The sequence below is a fragment of the Oryx dammah genome, unplaced genomic scaffold (assembly GCF_014754425.2).
Source record: "Oryx dammah isolate SB20612 unplaced genomic scaffold, SCBI_Odam_1.1 HiC_scaffold_11, whole genome shotgun sequence".
In the NCBI taxonomy this organism is placed as follows: Eukaryota; Metazoa; Chordata; class Mammalia; order Artiodactyla; family Bovidae; genus Oryx; species Oryx dammah.
This window is the reverse complement of record NW_024070195.1, coordinates 19,900,750-19,920,438: the sequence shown is the minus strand read 5'-3', so window position 1 is coordinate 19,920,438 and position 19,689 is coordinate 19,900,750. Positions and strand designations below refer to the sequence as shown.

Genomic DNA, 19,689 nt, shown 5'->3' with positions numbered 1-19,689 from the left:
CGATCAAAGACCCTCAATATGAGGATTAGGAGAATATGTTGCCGCAACATTTTAGGGACCACACCCCTCAACGGCAGGAAGAGGTTATGGAACAAAAATGATGCCCCTTTCCCGTGGCAACATATTTCTCCTAAAAGAAAAAGGGAGAATGAAAGTCAATACTTAGGCAGATTGATAAGAAGCCCGGGGTCCCCGAGGAGGAGAAAGGGGTCTGGAATTCTCAAGAAAAGGACAAAAGTTCTTCTCTACGTTTCTTTGTCTTAGTCAATATAGCGATGTATCTTGCTCAAGGACTTGTTTCTCCTTAACAAGAACCTTCTGACTAATCCTGTCATGTTAAAATGTATATTATAGGAGTGGGTCTTGTAAGATCTTTCTATTGTTCTAATCTTGTTAATTTAAGATGTGTGTTGTGTGAGTGGGTCTGAAAAAAGTATATAAGGCCTTGATAAGACTAGCTGGGAGGAGGCGGGGGAGCATTCCCCCTTCTGATGTCTATGTCAGAAGCTTTCTCTGTCCCTTTTTTTACTTTGATAAAACTCTGCTATGCACACACACACACGGTGTGACTTGTTTTCTCCAAGTCTCTGGGTTTGTTTTTTTTCCACCATCCAGTTTATTCTAAGGCTTTGAATGGTTTTGCCTTCATCTTTTTGTTTTCCTCAAATACTCCTGTCGTGTTTGACAAAATGGTATCAGACGCGTGGATTCTGGAATGCCATGAGCCTTTGCATTTACAGTAGTATGCGTAGTCGCTCAGTTGTGTCCAACTGTTGCAACTATGGACTGCAGCCTGCCAGGCTCCTCTGTCCATGGGATTTTCCAGGCAAGAATACTGAAGTGGGTTGCCATTTCCTTCTCCAGGGGAACTTCCCAACCCAGAGATTGAAACTGGGTGTCCTGCCTTGCAGGCAGATTCTTTACAATCTGAGCCAGCAGTAAGGGGGAGCAAAGCAGAAATGAGAGAGGCAGAAAAATAAGGGAAGGAAAGAGAAAAGGAGAGAAAATGATATTGATAAAAGAAATGAAAGACAAAGAGACATGACATTAAAGAGAGAAGAAAAAAGAGAGGGAGAGAAAGGCACCATGAGAGCTTGAAAAACAGACTAAAGACAGGATAAATAGACAGAGACCAGTGGAGAGACATATGAGAAGTAAAGACGAGAGAGAGATAAGAGAGACAAGAGACAGAAATCACAGAGAAAGTCAAGAGATGATGGAAGATGATGGCTATGAAACACAAAATAAGAAATAGAAATGGACAGAAAAATGAGAGAAACTGAGATGAGACTGAAAATTAGAGCAAGAGTTCTGTGTGGCTGTTGGAGGCAGATGGCAGCCTTGTTTATCTTGAGCTGACTGCCCTCCCTCCAACTCAGAAACACCATCTCCAAGCTGCTTGTTCCCCTCACTGGGCTCCTACATGAAAGTGTCATGCACTCCAGGACTCTTCCATGCAAAGAAGTATATCTGAAGATAAGCTATCACCACAATTCATTTAAAATGCTACTGTTTCCAGAGCTACTCCCATTACCATGCATCCCCCGATGAAGTCTTTATCAGGTTCTCCCAACCCCATGCTGGCACGTCTCTGTGTGTGTTTTTCCTCTGCTTTAGTAGAGGGCTCATCAAAAGTTAATCTTCCTCTCTCAGGGTCAGATTTACCATCAGGGAAGGATACAGATGCTTGATAGATTGGTTCACATTTATATTTGGGCTCTGAGTATGTTTATTATTTTCTGGTTTACCATTTCATAAGTTTAACCTTTTCTAACAATGAATAATGGAAAAAATTATTCTAAATGATTTATTTGTGGTTTGCTGTCCAAGTAATATCCAATGCACTTAAACACTCAGCACCTTAACACTCTTAACATCTTTTCCATCTTTTTGAACAAAGTGAGCTACCTTATCTCTAGATTTAAACCCATTAGCAGAGACATAACCAAGGAGACATTCAAAACAGACTTGTTTTAATTTACAGTTGAAATAGTGGATGACAGCTGTCACACTAAAAGTCAGTGGCCAGCACATCTAATGCTGCGGTTGAACCTCTTATAAAATCTACCTAAATCCCTCTATGTTGCTAGGAGAGGGAGGAAAATTGCATGCAAGGAAGAAAAGAGGTCAGATGGGATTAATGGGTATTATACAAATCAACATACGACTTGGATGCTTTTTGTAACTCACTGAGAGACAAATTAATGCTTAGTGGCAAAGTATACTTACATCAACACCCAGTTTTGTCAACATGTGGTAAAAGAAAGCATCAAGCTCCTTCTCTTCTATGTAACCTTTTTCTAAATGCAAAAAGATGTGCATAAATAATAGTCACTTACATATAATATGTGGAATTTAGTAATTAACACTTAATATCTAAATTTGTTTTCAATCTCAAATTTATAAAATCCCCATGGATCTTATTTTGTACAACTCTATGTGGCAACATCTTCTCTAGAAGACATGGATTTGAATAACAAATAACACAGTCAAGAGTAAATGCTTTGTGCTGGGGCTCATATAAATATTTGGGAAAGGAGAAAGGAGAGCTATTCATGAATTTTAATCCAGAAATAAACATGAGGTTTAGAATAAACTCTAACCCAAGGTTTTTTCAGTTTTCAAAAAGTTTAAGAGATGTAAGTGTTGAATGTTAGTTTTCAGGGTTAAAACACATCTTTAGATATTTTCATGTTTATTAATGAGGGCAAAACAAATGTTAAGTTCTTTTCAAATAGATTTTTGGTGGAGTGGGGATAGTGTCTTTTTGAAATTTGCTTTTTAAAAATTTCACCTTCTCTTTAAGAGACAAGAGGTTACCCAGATAGTCACTGTGTGAAAATGAGCAGATTGGAGTAAAAACAAGCCAGAACTGACTTCAGATACCCGGGTGTCAGTCCCCAAGCCTCTAATATATACAATGATATCTATACCACCACACACACACACACACACACACACACACAGATTGGGAAAGAGTGGTGGGATTCAAGTCTCTCCTCCCACCCTGAACTTTCACAAGACAATCTGGAGGTACAACTGCAGTATACCAAATGTCTGTTAAGTATATTGCATTAACCTCACTGGAGGGCAACTTTTGCTGCAGGGAAAATGTACGGGGAAGGGGGAACTCGAGGTCCTTTCACCAAGACTGAACAATTAGCTTGTTTTACTCACCCTCCACGTCAAAGCGCTGCCAGACCTGCCAGAAGCCAGCGGCGTCCAAGCTCCCCTGAGTAGGTTCCCGGGCGCTATCCATGGTACTGACAACGAAGCGCGGCCACCGGCTGGAAAGGAACCCCTAGAGAACTTTGATCAAGACTCCTTTACTGTATCGTCTGACACCCTCGCTTGCTTCTTTCACTCTCTGATTTGCTTTGAGCACCTGTCTGAGGGGTGGGCACGAGGGTAGCTAGCAGGGTGGCTCCTGGCGCCTTGGCGACACTGTGCAGTCCCCAAGCCCCCACCGCGGACGCAGCTCAGGGAAACCAGGGGCTTAGAATCCGCCCTGTTCCTAGTGCGTTGCCCCGCCCCACGTGCTGTCTGTCCTGGACAGATCCACCCGGGAGCTCTTGTCTGTTGTAGCGCTAAAGGGAGAAAGCTGTTTCTGGCTTGTCCATGGTTCACTCTCCTTGCCCTTTAACTTGTGTGTCACTCAGAGAAAGCATCCCCCTTAAGTTTCACTACCTTCCAAACGTGTGTCTCAAGGGGTTTTCTAGAGAGAGCCCCCCATTTAAAGAGGTGGTGTTTGGACCTGATGATTTAGAAATGTAGTGTGGGGGTGAGGTGGACAGAGGGGTAATAGTGATGGTGGTGATAGATTACCAGTAAGCAAGGAGACTGTCGAAAGGCAATTACTGAGCTCTGATTGTATAGGGCATGCACACTGCAGAGATAAAATGCACTATAAAGACTTGAATCTAAATAAAGATTCTGCAAGGAACTGTGGTCTAAATCAGGATATTAGGATGTTGAGTGAAGTTCATACCATACAATGCTCTTCCAGGAAAATATTTTCTAGGGGAAGACATGGTGGCCAACTGCAGAGTTCTGGGGTAGAAGTTAGATGATTGTGTCTGGCTCCCCAGGGCCACACTGAGACCAAAGGAAAAAAGCCATTTCAAGGAGCACAGAGCTCTAATGATCAGAATTGTTCAAAACTTGACTGGATGCTTTGTGAAATAGTAAGCTGAGTAACACTGATGGCTTTGGGCCCTATGCTTAGAACTTCTTGTTGAGAACTCTTTAGACTGAGCCTGTGTAATAAAGTTAGAACAAATATAGATCTTTATGGTATTCTAACTCTGATATTAACATTCAGTTTTATTTTTTAAAAGCATGTGTGCATAAGCCACCTAAACTAGTATATTTTTTAAAAAATATGACACTCCTGATCAGATAGTTCCAGGTTAGGACCCCAGCTCCAGCTCTTACTAGCTTTGTGACCTGCACCAAAGGAATTCATCTCTCTAAGCCTCGGTTTTCTCATCTATAAAATGAGGATTTAATAGCTTCAGAAAGTTTCTGTGAGAACTACAGACACTTATTCAGTTCAGTCAGTTCAGCTGCTCAGTCGTGTCTGACTCTTTGTGACCCCTTGGACTGCAGCATGCCAGGCTTCCCTGTCCATCACTCCAACTCCTGGGGCTTGCTCAGAGCTTGCCATCGAGTCAGTGATGCCATCCAACCATCTCATCCTCTATCTTCCCCTTCTCCTCCTGCCTTCAATCTTACCCAGCATCAGGGTCTTTTCAAATCAATCAGCTCTTCTCATTAGGTTGGCCAAAGTATTGGAGTTTCAGCTTCAGCATCAGTCCTTCATGTGACTGATTTCCTTTAGGATTGACTGGTTGGATCTCCTTGCCATCCAAGGGATTCTCAAGATTCTTCTCTAGCACTACAGTTCAAAAGCATCAGTTCTTTGGTGCTCAGCTTTCCTTATAGTCCAACTCACATCCACACATGACCATTGGAAAAAAACAGCTTTGACTAGACAGACCTTTGTCAGCAAAGTAATGTCCCTGCTTTTTAATATGCTATCTAGGTTGGTCATAGCTTTTCTTCCAAGGAGCAAGCATCTTTTAATTTCATGGCTACAGTCATCATCTGCAGTGATTTGGGACCCCAAATAAAGTCTCTCACTGTTTCCATAGTTTCCCCATCTATTTGCCATGAAGTGATGGGACCAGATGCCATGATCTTAGTTTTTTGAATTTTGAATTTTAAGCCAACTTTTCACTCTCCTCTTTGACTTTTATCACGAGGTTATTTAGGTCTTCACTTTCTGCCATAAGTGTGATGTTATCTGCATATCTGAGGTTATTGATATTCCTCTCAGCAATCTTGATTCCAGCTTGTGCTTCATCCAGCCTGGCATTTCACATGATGTACTCTGCATATAAGTTAAATAAACAGGTTGACAATATACAGCCTTGACATAATCCTTTCCCAATTTGGAACCAGTCTGTTGTTCCATGTCCAGTTCTAACTGTTGCTTCTTGACCTGCATACAGGTTTCTCAGGAGGCAGGTAATGTGGTCTGGTATTCCCATCTCTCTAAGATTTTTCCAGTTTGTTGTGATCCACACAGTCAAAGACTTTGGGGTAGTCAGTAAAGCAGAAGTAGATGTTTTTCTGGAACTCTCTTGCTTTTCTGATGATCCAGCAAATGTTGGCATTTGATCTCTGGTTCTTCTACATTTTCTAAATCCAGCTTGAACATCTGGAAGTGCACGGTTCATGTACCATTGCAGCCTGGCTTGGAGAATTTTGAGCATGAGTGCAATTGTGTGGTAGTTTGAACATTCCTTGACATTGCCTTTCTTTAGGATTGGAATAAAAATGGCTCTTTTCCATTCCTGTGGCCACTGCTGAGCAAGTGCAGCACTTTCACAGCATCATCTTTTAGATTTGAAATAGCTCAACTGGAAGACACTTACAGAGACACTTCTAGTCCATGGAATTCGCCAGGCCAGAATACTGGAGTGGGGAGCCTTTCCCTTCTCTAGGGGATCTTCCCAACCCAGGGACCGAACCCAGGTCTCCCACATTACAGGTGGATTCTTTACCAGCTGAGCCACCAGGGAAGCCCAGGAATACTGGAGTGGGTAGCCTATCCCTTCTCCTGCAGATCTTCCCAACCCAGGAGTTGAACCAGGGTCTCCTGCATTGCATGTGTATTCTTTACCAACTGAGCTATGAGGGAAGCCCTAACAATGCACAATATAATTGTAATTGCTATGGTCTTATAGAGTACGAGGTGGATATGTATATATATATATATATATTTTAATGGCTTAGAAAAATAAGGCATGTCTGAGAAATTGTTACAGCCAAGAGAAGTCTAAGAAGACATGATAATTAAATGTCACATTGTATCCTGGGTAGGATCCTGGAATAGAAAAGGCATTAGGCAAAAAATAAAAAATTTTTGAATACATATGGATGTTAGTTAATAATAATGATAAATTATTTAGAAACAGGTCTGAGTTTAGGGCCAGTTTTATCTCTTACTAGCTGTGATGTTAGTCAGATTACTCAAAAGAAGCCTCACTTTTCAACCTGCAGAATGGAGATAGTAGTAGGATTTGTGTTGTATTACTGTCATACAGTTTAAATGAAAAAATACATATGCACCTCTTAACATGGAAAACAGAGTGAACATTCAGCATGGGTTAGATACTAAAATGATGACTCTTCCCTGCACACACGTTTGGAAGATCGTGATGTAAACTTCAGGATTTTTGAGGAGTGTGGTTTAGGTTAAAGGAGGAAAAACAATATCATCACTCTTGGGGAAAGTGTTGGATACAAAACTGGAGAGCAATGCAGGAGGATAGATTAAGGGATTTAGTGTTATATTATCTTCATATCGTATGTGGTCCTGGGAAACTTGGATATAGTGTCAAACATCAGTCAGGAAATACAAGAATGGACTCACCAGGTTTGTGACTGATCTTGCTTTATGGTAAATAGGAAAAAAGGGAAAACAAGGCAAATGTCAGATGTGATCATCAAGGTCTAATATAGTGAATGGTTAAATAAGTGATGGTGAATCACAATAATAGGCTTTGTTGCACACACAGAAAACTTGAAGCTCGATGACACACAAAAAAATGCTTAGAACATAGGTTTAAGATTAAAAAGTTACAAAAATGCACATATTTCATGACCGAAACTTTTAAGTACATTTCTACACACAGGAAAAAAAATGGAAGAATGTACACTAATGATGTAAATGTTTATCTCTAGATTGAGGGAGATTTTAATTTTGTTATTTGTAATTCTACTTTAAAACTTTCTACAGAAGCATGTAATTCAAACACAGTTTTTGAAAGTTGTAAAAGTGATATCTAGAGAAAGAAGTACAACTACAAGGTCTGCTGTTCTTGGAACTGAAGAACAGAGGGAACTCAGACCAATTTCCAGGAGCCTGGCATGTGGAGCTCTCTGGGGAGTTGTAATTTCCATTCAGTGACTTATTTTCATTTTCTTTGTATCCAGATTTCAGTCATGGCAGTGATACTTTGCATTCTCTTAAGTAAAGGTTTCCTTCTGGGAAAATGCCATATCTTTGACAGGGAAGAGAGTCATTAGGAAGATATTTAAAGATACTGGATCAGCAGAAGTCAGTTTTAAGACTTTCTCACTGAAAAGGTTCTGCCTTGGACTGGAGTGAAGGGAATGGAGGTGAAACAACCAAAGGTGATTTGCTTGAGTCCCTGACTGTCCAACCAGAGAACTTAGGGTACAAATGCAAAACAGCTAGAAATAACTCGAGATATAAATTATGCAACTTATAGATTAATTTAGCCCTTTACACAGAGATTCTGGTTTAAATGGTCTGCGTCAAGGACTCTGCATTGATACTTTATAAAAACTCCCCTAGAGATTAGAATTGCTAACTAGCCTTTGTCTCTAAATTTCCTGCTGCTTATATTTTGGTCATTTTATTCTTTAGGTATGGCTTCTCTGAAGGACAATCTGGAAAAGGGTTAAGACTTCTAAGGAATTGTTTTTTTTTTTAATTAATACTCCATCTCTTAAAAAAAAAAAATGCCTGTTTCACTCTGGTAAGTTTTAACAACTGATGGCTAAAACAAAGGACTGCAGTGAATTGTTTTTCTTTTTTACCCCGGCTGATTTCATTTCTCCTGCAATCATTTCCTGCTTTTCTCATTAGCATAGCTAATTGATGGTTAGTTGTACAAGAAACATCAGTGGTTTCTAATTTGAAACAGTTTTTTAACCCTGATGCATGCATTAAACTTTGAGTTAGAATATCTGAATCTTTCTACAAACTCAAAATGAAATTTCTAGTGGGAAATATGAACAATGCTTTCCTTGATATTGTCTCCCAATAGTTATTAAACATTCATATATGGGAGACATCTCACAGACTGTATAGTAGACCTTAGAATTCAAAGAGATTGCCTTGGTTTGATGCTACACCAGCTCCAAAGGACAAAAAAGTCAACTAGAAGAAATCTGACAGCAAGAAAATGCTGGAAATAAAGAGTTGATGCTTTTTAAAGATATATACCTTTTATTGTTTCTTGTTAATTACAGGAATAATACAGACTCAAATAATAAAGATAGAAAATAAATATTCCCCCATAATTTCACCACCCAGAGATATCTAAGATATTAGTGTATATCCTTCCAATCTTTTTTTTAATGTGTACAAAAATCGGATTACACTGCTCTGTAACTTGCTTGTTTCACTATTATGAATGCCTCTCTGTGTCATTAAGCTTTCTTGAATGACATCATTTTAAGGATGTTGTTGAAATTGAGTAGTATCATTTCGGGGGGGCTCTGAAGAGCTCTCATACCATAGCGCTTTATGTCTCAGTGCAGAGAAGAGTTCAGCAAGAGCAAAATAGTAGATAAGAAGTGATTTATTAGACTAGGATGCTTATGAGGCTGACAAGTGGGAGAGAAACAAGGTGCTCTGAGAACTTAGTGGGCCACAGTTTTATAATCAAAGGAAAAATTGGGAGGAGGAGAAAAGACCTTTGTTTTTCTTTCCATCATCAGCCCCTCCTCCAGGTTGAGCAGGGGAGTTTTCTTGTCACTGGGTGGTCAAGCTGATCCGCAAATGATTGTTTTTTATGTGTTCAGAGAACATTTAGGGATCATTAACTTACTGAGCTCACTGGGCAGGATGTGGGACTCATGCCGCCATTGTTTTATTCCTTTGGGGCATGTCCTGTGCTACTGTTGCCTGGATTTGTTGCTAAGGAAGCCTACTTTCTTGAGTAATCATTAACTTACATGGGTCTCCATTATTTTTCTACTTGAGATTAACTACTTAATCACCTATTTTGTCCTTTCATTCTGTCCATATCTGTATTGCCATAATTTATTTAACTAATGTCCTCTTTTGGGACTTTTAAGTTATCTCTAGGTTATCACTAACATAGTCAGTGCTGTGACAGCTAAATTCTTGCATGGTCTTGTAATTATTTCTTGAAGATAAAATTTCAAATGCAGAAGTTCTGGGCTGAACAATACATAACATTTTAACTCTTTAATACAGTATTAAAAAGACCTCCTCCATCTTGATTTTACCAATTTATTCTGCTATAAGCAGTGGAAAAGGGTACTCTCCACCCCCACCCCACCCCCCATATTAACAATAAAAGCAAAAATCTTTAAATGGGATTAATTCTAAAGTGATAGTTGTTTTAGGTAGTTTAGGATTTATTAAGAGGTGGGCTGTGTGTTAAGGTCTGTGATACTCAAATGGCTCATCAGAATCCCTGGGCTCCCTCCCTGCCCTACCCCCCAACACACAGCATCAATCACAGTGTTTTCTAACAGTGACTAAATATTTCTGTACTGGACCATATAATACCACATTTTCTTAATGTGTTGTATGTCACTAAATTATAGGTGACTTTGATACCCTGTAAAATAAAGCCAGCTCTTTAAAATTTCCAAATCTGTTAAACTGAGACTATAATATTTTCTACTTATTCAGAGTATTATATTAAAAATTAAATAGTACAAAAACAGTACAGCTCTTTAATTTTTTTTTCTCACTTCTTCCCCCTCTAGTTTATATTGCTAAATACTACAGAGGTTTTATATCACTCAGTATCATGTTTGATACTTAGTACCTACTGAATCAATGATAGCCATAGCTAAGTCCAGGTGACCACACAGAGTAGACTTTATTTCCCAAATGGCTTTGGGAATTTACAATTGCATTCACAAATTTACAATTTCATTCATAAAACATTACTGTTTTAATAAGCATTTTTCCCTGATTTGATTATATGGATACTTATTAATTTGCGGCTTTCTTTTTAATTTTTAATCATGTCAAGCTGTAAATGTCCCTCTAAGTACTGCTTTAGGTTTCTGTCTAATAATACATTTTTTTTCTGATATCCACTATCATATCCTTTGACACATGCATTAAAATGTTTCCTAAATTCTAGATACATGTGGTTTTACCTTTTTGTTACAGATTTTTAATCTAATTGCATTGTAGATGGATAATGTGGTCTGTAATGTCCATCTTTTACTATTTGCTGAGGTTTGCTTTATGGTCCTTTGTAAAGTAATTTTCATAAATTATCCAGGTATACTTTTAAAAAAGTAGATTTTTCAATTTTGGGTGTGGTGTTCTATGTATGTTCATTAAATTAAATATGATAATTATGCTGTTCAGATACACTTATACTTACTGATTTTTTTGCCTCCTTTAAAATTATGAAGATGGATGTTAAAATCTTCTATTCTGATGATGAATTTGTTCTTTCTATAGTTATTTCCTTTTTTGTTTTGTTTTATGTATTTTGAGAATGCCCCTAGCGCCGAAGAATTGCTGCTTTTGAACTGTGGTGTTTGAGAAGACTCTTGAGAGTCCCTTGGACTGCAAGGAGATCCAACCAGTCCATTCTAAAGGAGATCAGCCCTGGGATTTCTTTGGAAGGAATGATGCTAAAGCTGAAACTCTAGTACTTTGGCCACCTCATGCGAAGAGTTGACTCATTGGAAAAGACTCTGATGCTGGGAGGGACCGGGGCCAGGAGGAGAAGGGGACCACAGAGGATGAGATGGCTGGATGGCATCACTGACTCGATGAGTGAGTCTGAGTGAACTCTGGGAGCTGGTGATGGACAGGGAGGCCTGGCGTGCTGCGATTCATGGGGTCGTAAAGAGTCGGACACGACTGAGTAACTGAACTGAACTAGGTGACTATTGATTTATAATTATTATTACTTCTTGGTGAATTGATCCTTTTATTATGTAATGACTTTTTTCTCTTATCTTTTTGCTTTTTTAAAATATATTTTATCTAATACTAATATAGGCACATCAGCATTTTGTTGGTAGTATTTGCTTGAAGTAGCTATTTCCTTCCACTTAGTTTCATCACCTTGTGTGTTATTGATGTATCTATAGAATATTCAACTGTTTTTCATTTATTATAATTATTGACACATTTGGATTTATTTTATTCTTCCTGCCTTCTGTATGCTTATCTTTCATTCTTCTCTGCTTTTAAGTTGATAATGTTTTTTCTTTCCCCACTTCATTCACTTTTACCCATTTATTCATGTGAAAGTTATACATTCCTTTTCTTAGTTCTTTTTCATCATTGTTATTAATATATCAACATGCATACTTATTAAGATAAAAATTAATAAATTACAGCCCTCCCAAACAACACAAAAGCTTTAGAACATTTTAGAATTCTTCATCCCATTCCAACTTACATGCCATTCTTATTACATATTTTAAGTGTATTTTTAATCCACAGAATATTTTTTTTTCTAGCCAAAATTTGTGTAGATTTTCTTTTATGCTTGTCATTGTTTTTACTTGTTTAATACTTCTTGTATTTCACAACTTCCATCTGGGATTAATTTTTAATTAATTAGTAATTTCTTATAAGATTCTTTATAAGAATTCCATTTTTCTCCAAATAAACGCTAAATTAAAAAGTGTGAAACTTTGTTTTTTAAATCTCAGTGCTTACAGTGGTGAAAAGCTTTGATGTAGCTTCTTCTTTCCTTCTTTCTTCCCTCCTTTTTCATTTTTTTCAACTTTATAAAATTCTTCTACCCAGTGATATATATTTTTTTGACAGTACAGAGTAGAAGCCTGAAACTAAAACAAAAGTAAAGGAGAAGAGAAAATTTTAAAGTGTGTTTGTCACACATACTTATAAGAGCATGAATAATGATGTATGCAAAACAGTCTCTTATCTTTGTTGTCCTTGAATTTCAGAGCTATTATTACAGAATAAAACATTCCTACAAATCTTTGAAGACTTGAATAAAACCAGCTGGTGGACTAAGATGCCAGAAGGAATAAGTAGTTACCAGGTAATCTGGGCTTTTAATAACTGTATCTTGATTGCTGCTATTAACAGAGCCCCCACTAGGAAAAAGTGACCGTCAGTGTGCTCTGCACAGTTAGGTACTCTGAATGGCTAACAATGGGAAGAGTTGGACTGAAAACAACTCTCATGATGACTTCAAATGATCCCCCTAAGACTTCCATTGGTAAATGGGGAAAGTGATTTTAATAGCATCTAATTCAGTGTTTTCTAGACTTTGCCTAAGCATAGTGTTGGTTTAGGAGTGCTTATTAAAGATTCCTGACCTGTATCTAGACGATGGATTAGAATCCCTAGAACAAGAGCCTGGAATCTGTATTTTGAAAACTACTCAGGAGAGTCTAATCATCCAGAAAATTTGGAAAGCACGGTTTGAGAAAAATGAGACCCAGAGAGATGGGATGCCTAAGGTCGCCCAGGATTCCTGACTTGTGTCCTTTTCTTTATGTCCACAGAAGGTTAGGGAAAGGGAAAATAACTGACATATGTCATCTGCCTCCAGTTGCCCAGGCCCAGCACTGGGCACATGTTGGCACTTGGGCAAGTTAAGAGACCAACTAAGGACTGTGCAATAAAGATTCTACATCCTGAAGGATCTCTTTTATAATTACAGCAAACACATGACTCTGGTTTTCAGTTCCTTGGTAAAGGATGAAGATCACAGGGTCTCACTCGGTTGTTTGCTTTCTTCAAGTGTCTTTCTCGTTCCAGCTGGGGCCCCTCAGGCGTAAAGTCCTCTCCAACCTGTGATGCTTCTAGGTGCACATCACAATGCCTGCCAAGGCTTATGCTCAGGGAAAATGGGGATATCCATTTAGAGAAAGGTAAGTGGCTTTAGGGGCTTCCCAAGTATCACTAGTGGTAAAGAAGCTGCCTGCCAGTGCAGGAGACATAAGAGATGTGGGTTTGATCCCTGGGTCAGGAAGATGCCCTGGATGAGGGCACAGCAACCCACTCTGGTATTCTTGCCTGGGAAATCCCGTGGACAGAGGAGCCAGGTGGTCTAACTCCATGGGGTCACAAAAGAATTGGACATGACTTATTGACTAAAACAACGAAGTGGCTTTAGAGCACAGGATTGAAGATGAGTGTGTATTGTCTAAGTCCAGAACCAGCACTAAGTACACAGCAGGGCCCAAGAAGTTCTTCTAAGGAAAGGAAGGACTGAAGGAGCTCGTCTAAGGAAAGGAAGAATTTTATCCATACACAGGAAGACCAGCCTTCTAAACCAATGTGCCCAATGTAAGCTGGTATCTTCCCCTGAATGCATGCACTTGGGGGGGAAATATCAAGAAAACAAGCCTGTTGTCAGGGGAAGTTTAATATTTTCCTGGAAACCTACCCAAAACTCCATGGGAGAGTCAGACTTAATACGCCCCTCAAATAAACAAAACAGGGATTCATTTGTTTTTTATGGGGTATCTGCCTCTAAGTTGAACAGATTGTACTTCATGAGATGATAAGCACTGCTGAGAAGCTTGCCTTTTTAGGAAGCTCAGAGATATGTCAATATTTACCTGGAGAGATTTCAGTTGTTATACTGACATCACTTGGACTGATAATTTCCTTGATACAAAGCAAAGTTGGATACCGAATTTTCTATAATAGCCCTAAAAGAAATGGCAGTGTGATCAATGAAAAAAATCTTTATTTCAAGCATAAATTTATTTTGTGTCTAAAACCCTAATTCTGAGGGGCTTCTCTCCAGATAGACAGGAGGAAGTAAACCTTAAATATAAAATACAGTGTGCTTTTAGATGGAAGTCCTGTTTCTAGCTTCCTGCCTTGTTGGTTTTAGGGATTCATTAAGTAATACTCCCCCTTCCCCCAACTCCAAGTTGAAAGGTAAGATGCAGTTAGGCAAGTGAAGATAAAAATACCAGCCTTATTATTGATAAAAGCTAGAATGGAGGATGTGGCTAAGATGTGGGCACAACGGACTTCCTAATATTTTCCAGTTTCCAAATGAAAGGTACTTATCTGCTGCAGGAAGAGCTGAACAGTCCCAGGCTTCCCCATCATAAGTAGAATCTGCCCTACTGAGCTTATCAGGTGGTAGGGAAGTGTACAGAGTGTATCCTTCTGTGGGTAGGCAGACCTGTCGCATTAGTATGCTCAGCCCCTGTTATGGACAGAATTGTGAACCACCACCACCCCCAAAAAAATGTCACATGTTTTAGCCCCTAATGTTACATATTCAGAGATACAACCTTTCAGGAGGTAACTAAGATTAAATGAGATCATAAGGGTGGGGCCCTAATCCCATAGGATCAGTGTCCTTATAAGAAGAGGAAGAGAGACTACTATACAAAGAGGAAAGAGGAAAGGCCTTGTCGGGACACAGTGAGAAGGCAGCCATATCTACAAGCCAGGGAGAGAGCCCTCACCAGAAAAAAACCCTGATGGTTGACTTAGACTTGTAGCCTCCAGAAATATGAGAAAATGTGTAAGTCACTCTGGCTGTGATACTTTGTTATGGCAGCCTGAGTAGACTAATACAGCCTCTTTCCTAAATTCAACAATTGGTGAAGTCACTAAATTCATCATTGGGCAGGTGAGAGGAAATACATGTACTTCTGGAGAGAAATTGGAATTATTTCTTTCATATCTCTCCTTCTAGGGTATAGAAATATATTTTTTCTGGAGTGGAAATCACTTCTCCTCTGTAGACATGTGCAGAGATGGGAGCGAGCATTCCTCCTTCACATGCCCACCTTAGCAATCTCCCTCTAGTTGTCCCCAGTAGGTGCTTTGACCAGCCTCTGATCGAAATTCCAGGGAACAAACTCCCACCACCTGAGGCAACCACTCACTCCACATCTGGAGAGCCCTGACTCTGGGAAATTGGCCTCAGTCAAGTCAGCGCCCTGCTCCCTCCAAACAGAGCCCTGAGACACTCCCATCAAGCCACACCCAATATACCAAGAAGGACAGTAGAAACCTGTCCTACTTGGCGTATTTCCAGATATTTAAGGACAGCTGTCTCTTAGCTCCTTACTCTTTTTCTAGATTAAATATACACAAATCTAGGTTATATACATACAATCTATATAAACTGAGGTTATATACACAAATCTAGGTTATATATATAACAAATATATACAAATCTAGGTTAAATACACTCACGAAAAAACAGAACCAAGTGGTCCCCAGGCCACTCTGCTGAGTTTCTGGTGCTCAGGACTCTGCCAGGGGCTTGGGCTCATTTCTCCAGTTGTCTGACTGGACAAGATCTTTCCGTGACTCTATCATTACACCACCATTGAGACCAGAATCAGGTGCCGCTGCAGCCATGGATGGACTTCCATGCTCTGAACTTAGGGCCAGACATTGGTGCCTGACTAAGGGCTCATGGACCCAATAGCCAGGCTTCTTAGGGAAGTAAATATTTGCTCTGTTGCTCACCTCTTAGTGAAAGTTCTGCCATATTATTATTAATAGTTTTTACAGAACTTGGAGTTGGTTATACCCCTGATCTCTAACTGGGGGTGATTTATTTTGCTTTACAGTACTGTATTGGTTTTGCCGTACATTGACATGAATCAGCCACAGGTGTACATGAGTTTAGTTCTTTTTCATGAGTGATCTGGGTTCACAGAGCTTTTCAAAATGGCCAATTTATGTCTGTACAGGTGGTTTAATTGCTAAGTCATGTCCAACTCTTGCAATCCCATGGACTGTTGCCTGCCAGGTTCCTCTGTCCATGGGATTTTCCAGGTAGGAATACTGGAATAGTTTGCCATTTCCTTCTCCAGGGGATCTTCCTGACCTAGGAATCAAACAAGGGTTTCCTGCACTGCAGGCAGATTCTTGACCGACTGAGTTACAGGGAAGCTCCTAGCTTGTACATAAGGAAAATTTGTTCTATTGAGAGCCCTCAAGGCCCTAGGAACTCACCTTCGTTCAAGAAGACAATCTGGCTCAATTCTTTAAATATTTGTTGCCTGCCCAATGAATGCCTAGTACTGAGCAAGATTAGCAGGGCAGTCCAGGACATGGCTGGCAGATAATCGATAACAGATTGAAAACAGACGACTTGAGGTTTGTGGCCCAAGAGTTTGGGTTTCAAGGAGGAGTAACCAAGAGAAGCAGATAATAGTGTATGTGATTTACACATTGGTGAATTCTCTGCAAAAGTATTTATTCTTTTAACTTAGTAGCATATTTAGTCATTGATTATTTTTTGCCTACATGTAATATAAGTGAAGCTTCCCTGGTGGCTCAGAGGTTAAAGCGTCTGCCTCCAATGTGGGAAACCCAGGTTCAGTCCCTGGGTTGGGAAGATCCCCTGGAGAAGGAAATGACAACCCACTCCAGTATTCTTGCCTGGAGAATCCTATGGACAGAGGAGCTTGGTAGGCTACAGTCCATGGGGTCACAAAGAGTCAGACACGACTGAGTGACTTCACTTTCACTTTTCAAATACTAAAGCACAAAATCCAAGTTAATTACTTAAAATGATAAACTTTTCTGATACAAAACAGTGGTCATTGAAACTTTTTTTTTTTAATGGGATGACTTAGAACTCGTTTTCAACTCTGTTGCTTATTGCCAGGTATTTCCCTACTCAGCATTGCATACGTCATGCTCTGTGTTCCATCTAGGGCTCCCTTCCAGGGTAACATTCTTTTCAACTTCTGTCCAGCCAAAGTTTGCCTGGTATCCGCCTTGGAGCTCACCCAGAGAAACTCAGCAATGGAGGTAAGTCTCATCTTTTCATCTGATCTGTGACTTCTCCGTGGTGTTAGTTTTAGTTCTCTGTTGTTAGGTAACATACCAGTTCAAAACTTATAGCATCAGTCATTTACCATAATTCTGCTATTTGGCCTTAGGTTTATCAAAAGAGGCTTATTGCCACTCTTGGTGAGATCACCCTGATTGGACCAGAAAAGTCCAAAGAATGGCCTTCCTCATGTGGTTGGTAGTTGGTATTGTGCTGGAGTCCAGCTCCAGCAGCCAGGGATTCAGCCTGAAGGGGTGAGCGGTGTCAGCGAGAGAAACTGAGGCAGCCTCTCAGTTTTTCCTTGGACTGCCTGTTTATTTCAAGCTTATGATTCTCATTTATACTTTTACAAAAGCATTAGGTCAGAGGTTTGATATTTTTAGTTCCCAGAGACCCAGATTTATTTTTCTCCAAAAATCATTGTTGCCCCTTAAAAGGAGTTCCTTCTTCAGCGATTCTCTTATCTACTTTTTCTCATGTGTCCTTGTGAATACACTGTAACTCATGCTAATGTCTGGGCTGCATACCACATTCCTCAGTTTAATTCTTATCTTTCTAAGTCCGGTTTCCCCCTAGTATCCTAAGCTCACTATTTCTTAGAAAGGGCTTCTAGCTAATAATATATCTCTAAAGTCCCTAATTTCTATAAGCTATAGTAGAATATTGCAACATTACAGCTATCCTTAAATCTTTAGCTTCTAACTATTTTAATTATTCCTAAGCCCTAAATTCAGCAAACTTCTTTGCCATAAACACTTTTCTCACAAATGGGCTTCAGATAGGAATCCTTCCCATGGTCTCAAGCTGCGGCCTCTGTGCCCACCCTGGAACACTCTTTTGTAAAAGTCCTTGAACAAATGTCAGTGATTAACTTTATGAATTATTCTTTGAGCACAGCTGCAGAAGGCTTTATGCCTTCTCATGCTCCTCTCAAAAACAATAAGCACCTTAATATTCTCTTCAGTCAACTCAGCCCGAGGAAAGGAAAAAACAATTCAGAATCACAAAGCCTAACTCCTTCATTCTGGGTCCGTGCCTACAGAACAAAGGGAGGGAGTCTAGGGCCGTGCCTCTATTTTGTCAGTAATGCCTAATGCCGCTCCGACAGTACTGCCTTCAGCCAGGAGCTCAGCTGGGGCTGTTTACAGAGGTGCCTCAGTTCTCCTCTACATGGCCCACTTAGGCTTCTCCTAGAATGGTACCTGGGTTCCAAAATGGATCATCCTAAGAGAAAAATACAGCAGCTACAAACCCCTAAAGGTCCAGCTTCAGGAGTTATGTAACATCACTGTTGCCATATGCTATCTGTCAAAACAGGGTGCAAGGTTGGCCCAGACTATGCCTTTCTAAGGGAGGCATTGTAAAAATTTGCAGCCACCTTTATCCTCAAAAAAGACAAAAACAGTCTTTTTTGTTTGTTTCTAAAGATTTGATTTATTTATTGGCTGCACTGGGTCTTTGCTGCTGCGCGTGGGTTTTCTCTAGTTGCAGCAAGCAGAGGCTACTCTTCATTGCGGTGCACAGGCTTCTCATTGCGGCAGCTTCTCTTGTTGTGGAACATGGGCTTTAGGGTGTACAGGTTTCAGGAGTTGTGGCCCATGGGCTCAGTAGGTGCGACTCATAACGTGCTTGCTCAGTGGTGTGGCACAGGCACTTAGCTGCTCCCTGGCATGTGGGATCTTCCCAGAGCAGGGATCAAACCCATGTCCCCTACATTCGCAGACAGATTCTTAACCACTTGACCACCAGGGAAACCCTACAATGATTTTGCTGACTTCGAAAAAAATGCCTGTTCTTTAAGTTCCTATTTTTGTCTTGTGGATTCTTTTTTTAATATGTGCAAATTGTTGACATCCTTATTTTAAGTCCCCTTCAGATTGCTAGTGGTGAGTTTCTTGTTGCTTTATAATTTTTGCCTGAGTTCATCTTGATAGGAGTCCCATGCAAGCCGCTTATTTATGGAAGCAGCCTTACATACTAGATAACCTGCCAGTCCAACAGGGAAGTGTTTTTCTTATACATGTACATGGCAAGGTAGACCCCTTTCTAGTTCCTGGGTTTTGGGTGTTAGGTGTGGTTAATATAAGAGGGTGGGCTTCCCACATCAGCTCATTTCATTATCTTAGTCTGAAGTTCTGGTGATGATCTCTTCCAATAACAACAAAATCTCTATTTTACAACCTTGGCTGTTTGCAGCTTCTTTTCAGATTTAAAATCATACCTGAAAACTATAGCAATTAATTTTAATGTCAACAGTGATATCTTCTTTAGGATGAGAAAGTCAGTAACACTATTCAGTTAAATAAATAATGATGTAGCCAATGTCTGCTGAGAAGGCGATGGCACCCCACTCCAGTACCCTTGCCTGGAAAATCCCGTGGACGGAGGAGCCTGGTGGGCTGCATTGCATGGGGTCACTAAGAGTCAGACATGACTGAGCGACTTCACTTTCATGTTTCACTGTTATGCATTGGAGAAGGAAATGGCAATCCACTCCAGTGTTCTTGCCTAGAGAATCCCATGGATGGGGGAGCCTGGTGGGCTGCCGTCTATGGGGCCACACAGACACAACTGAAGCGACTTAGCAGCAGCAGCAGCCAATGTCTGT

General features: G+C 40.0%; 1 protein-coding gene across 3 annotated transcripts in view; it reads right to left on the bottom strand.

Annotated features, from left to right (window-relative positions):
- The window catches only part of SCGN (secretagogin, EF-hand calcium binding protein), a 53,596-nt gene extending 50,051 nt beyond the window's left edge, over positions 1 to 3,545 (bottom strand). The window contains exons 1-2 of one of the 3 annotated variants that reach the window (XM_040250054.1): positions 3,178 to 3,545; positions 2,230 to 2,300 (exon numbers count right to left, since the gene is read on the bottom strand). In XM_040250054.1, coding sequence (XP_040105988.1) covers positions 2,230 to 2,300; positions 3,178 to 3,259 — 153 coding nt within the window. In that variant the 5' untranslated portion in view covers positions 3,260 to 3,545. The remainder of the gene's footprint in view (positions 1 to 2,229; positions 2,301 to 3,177) is intronic. The other 2 variants (XM_040250055.1, XM_040250056.1) reach the window with 2 other exon arrangements.
- Positions 3,546 to 19,689: the final 16,144 nt, after the last annotated feature.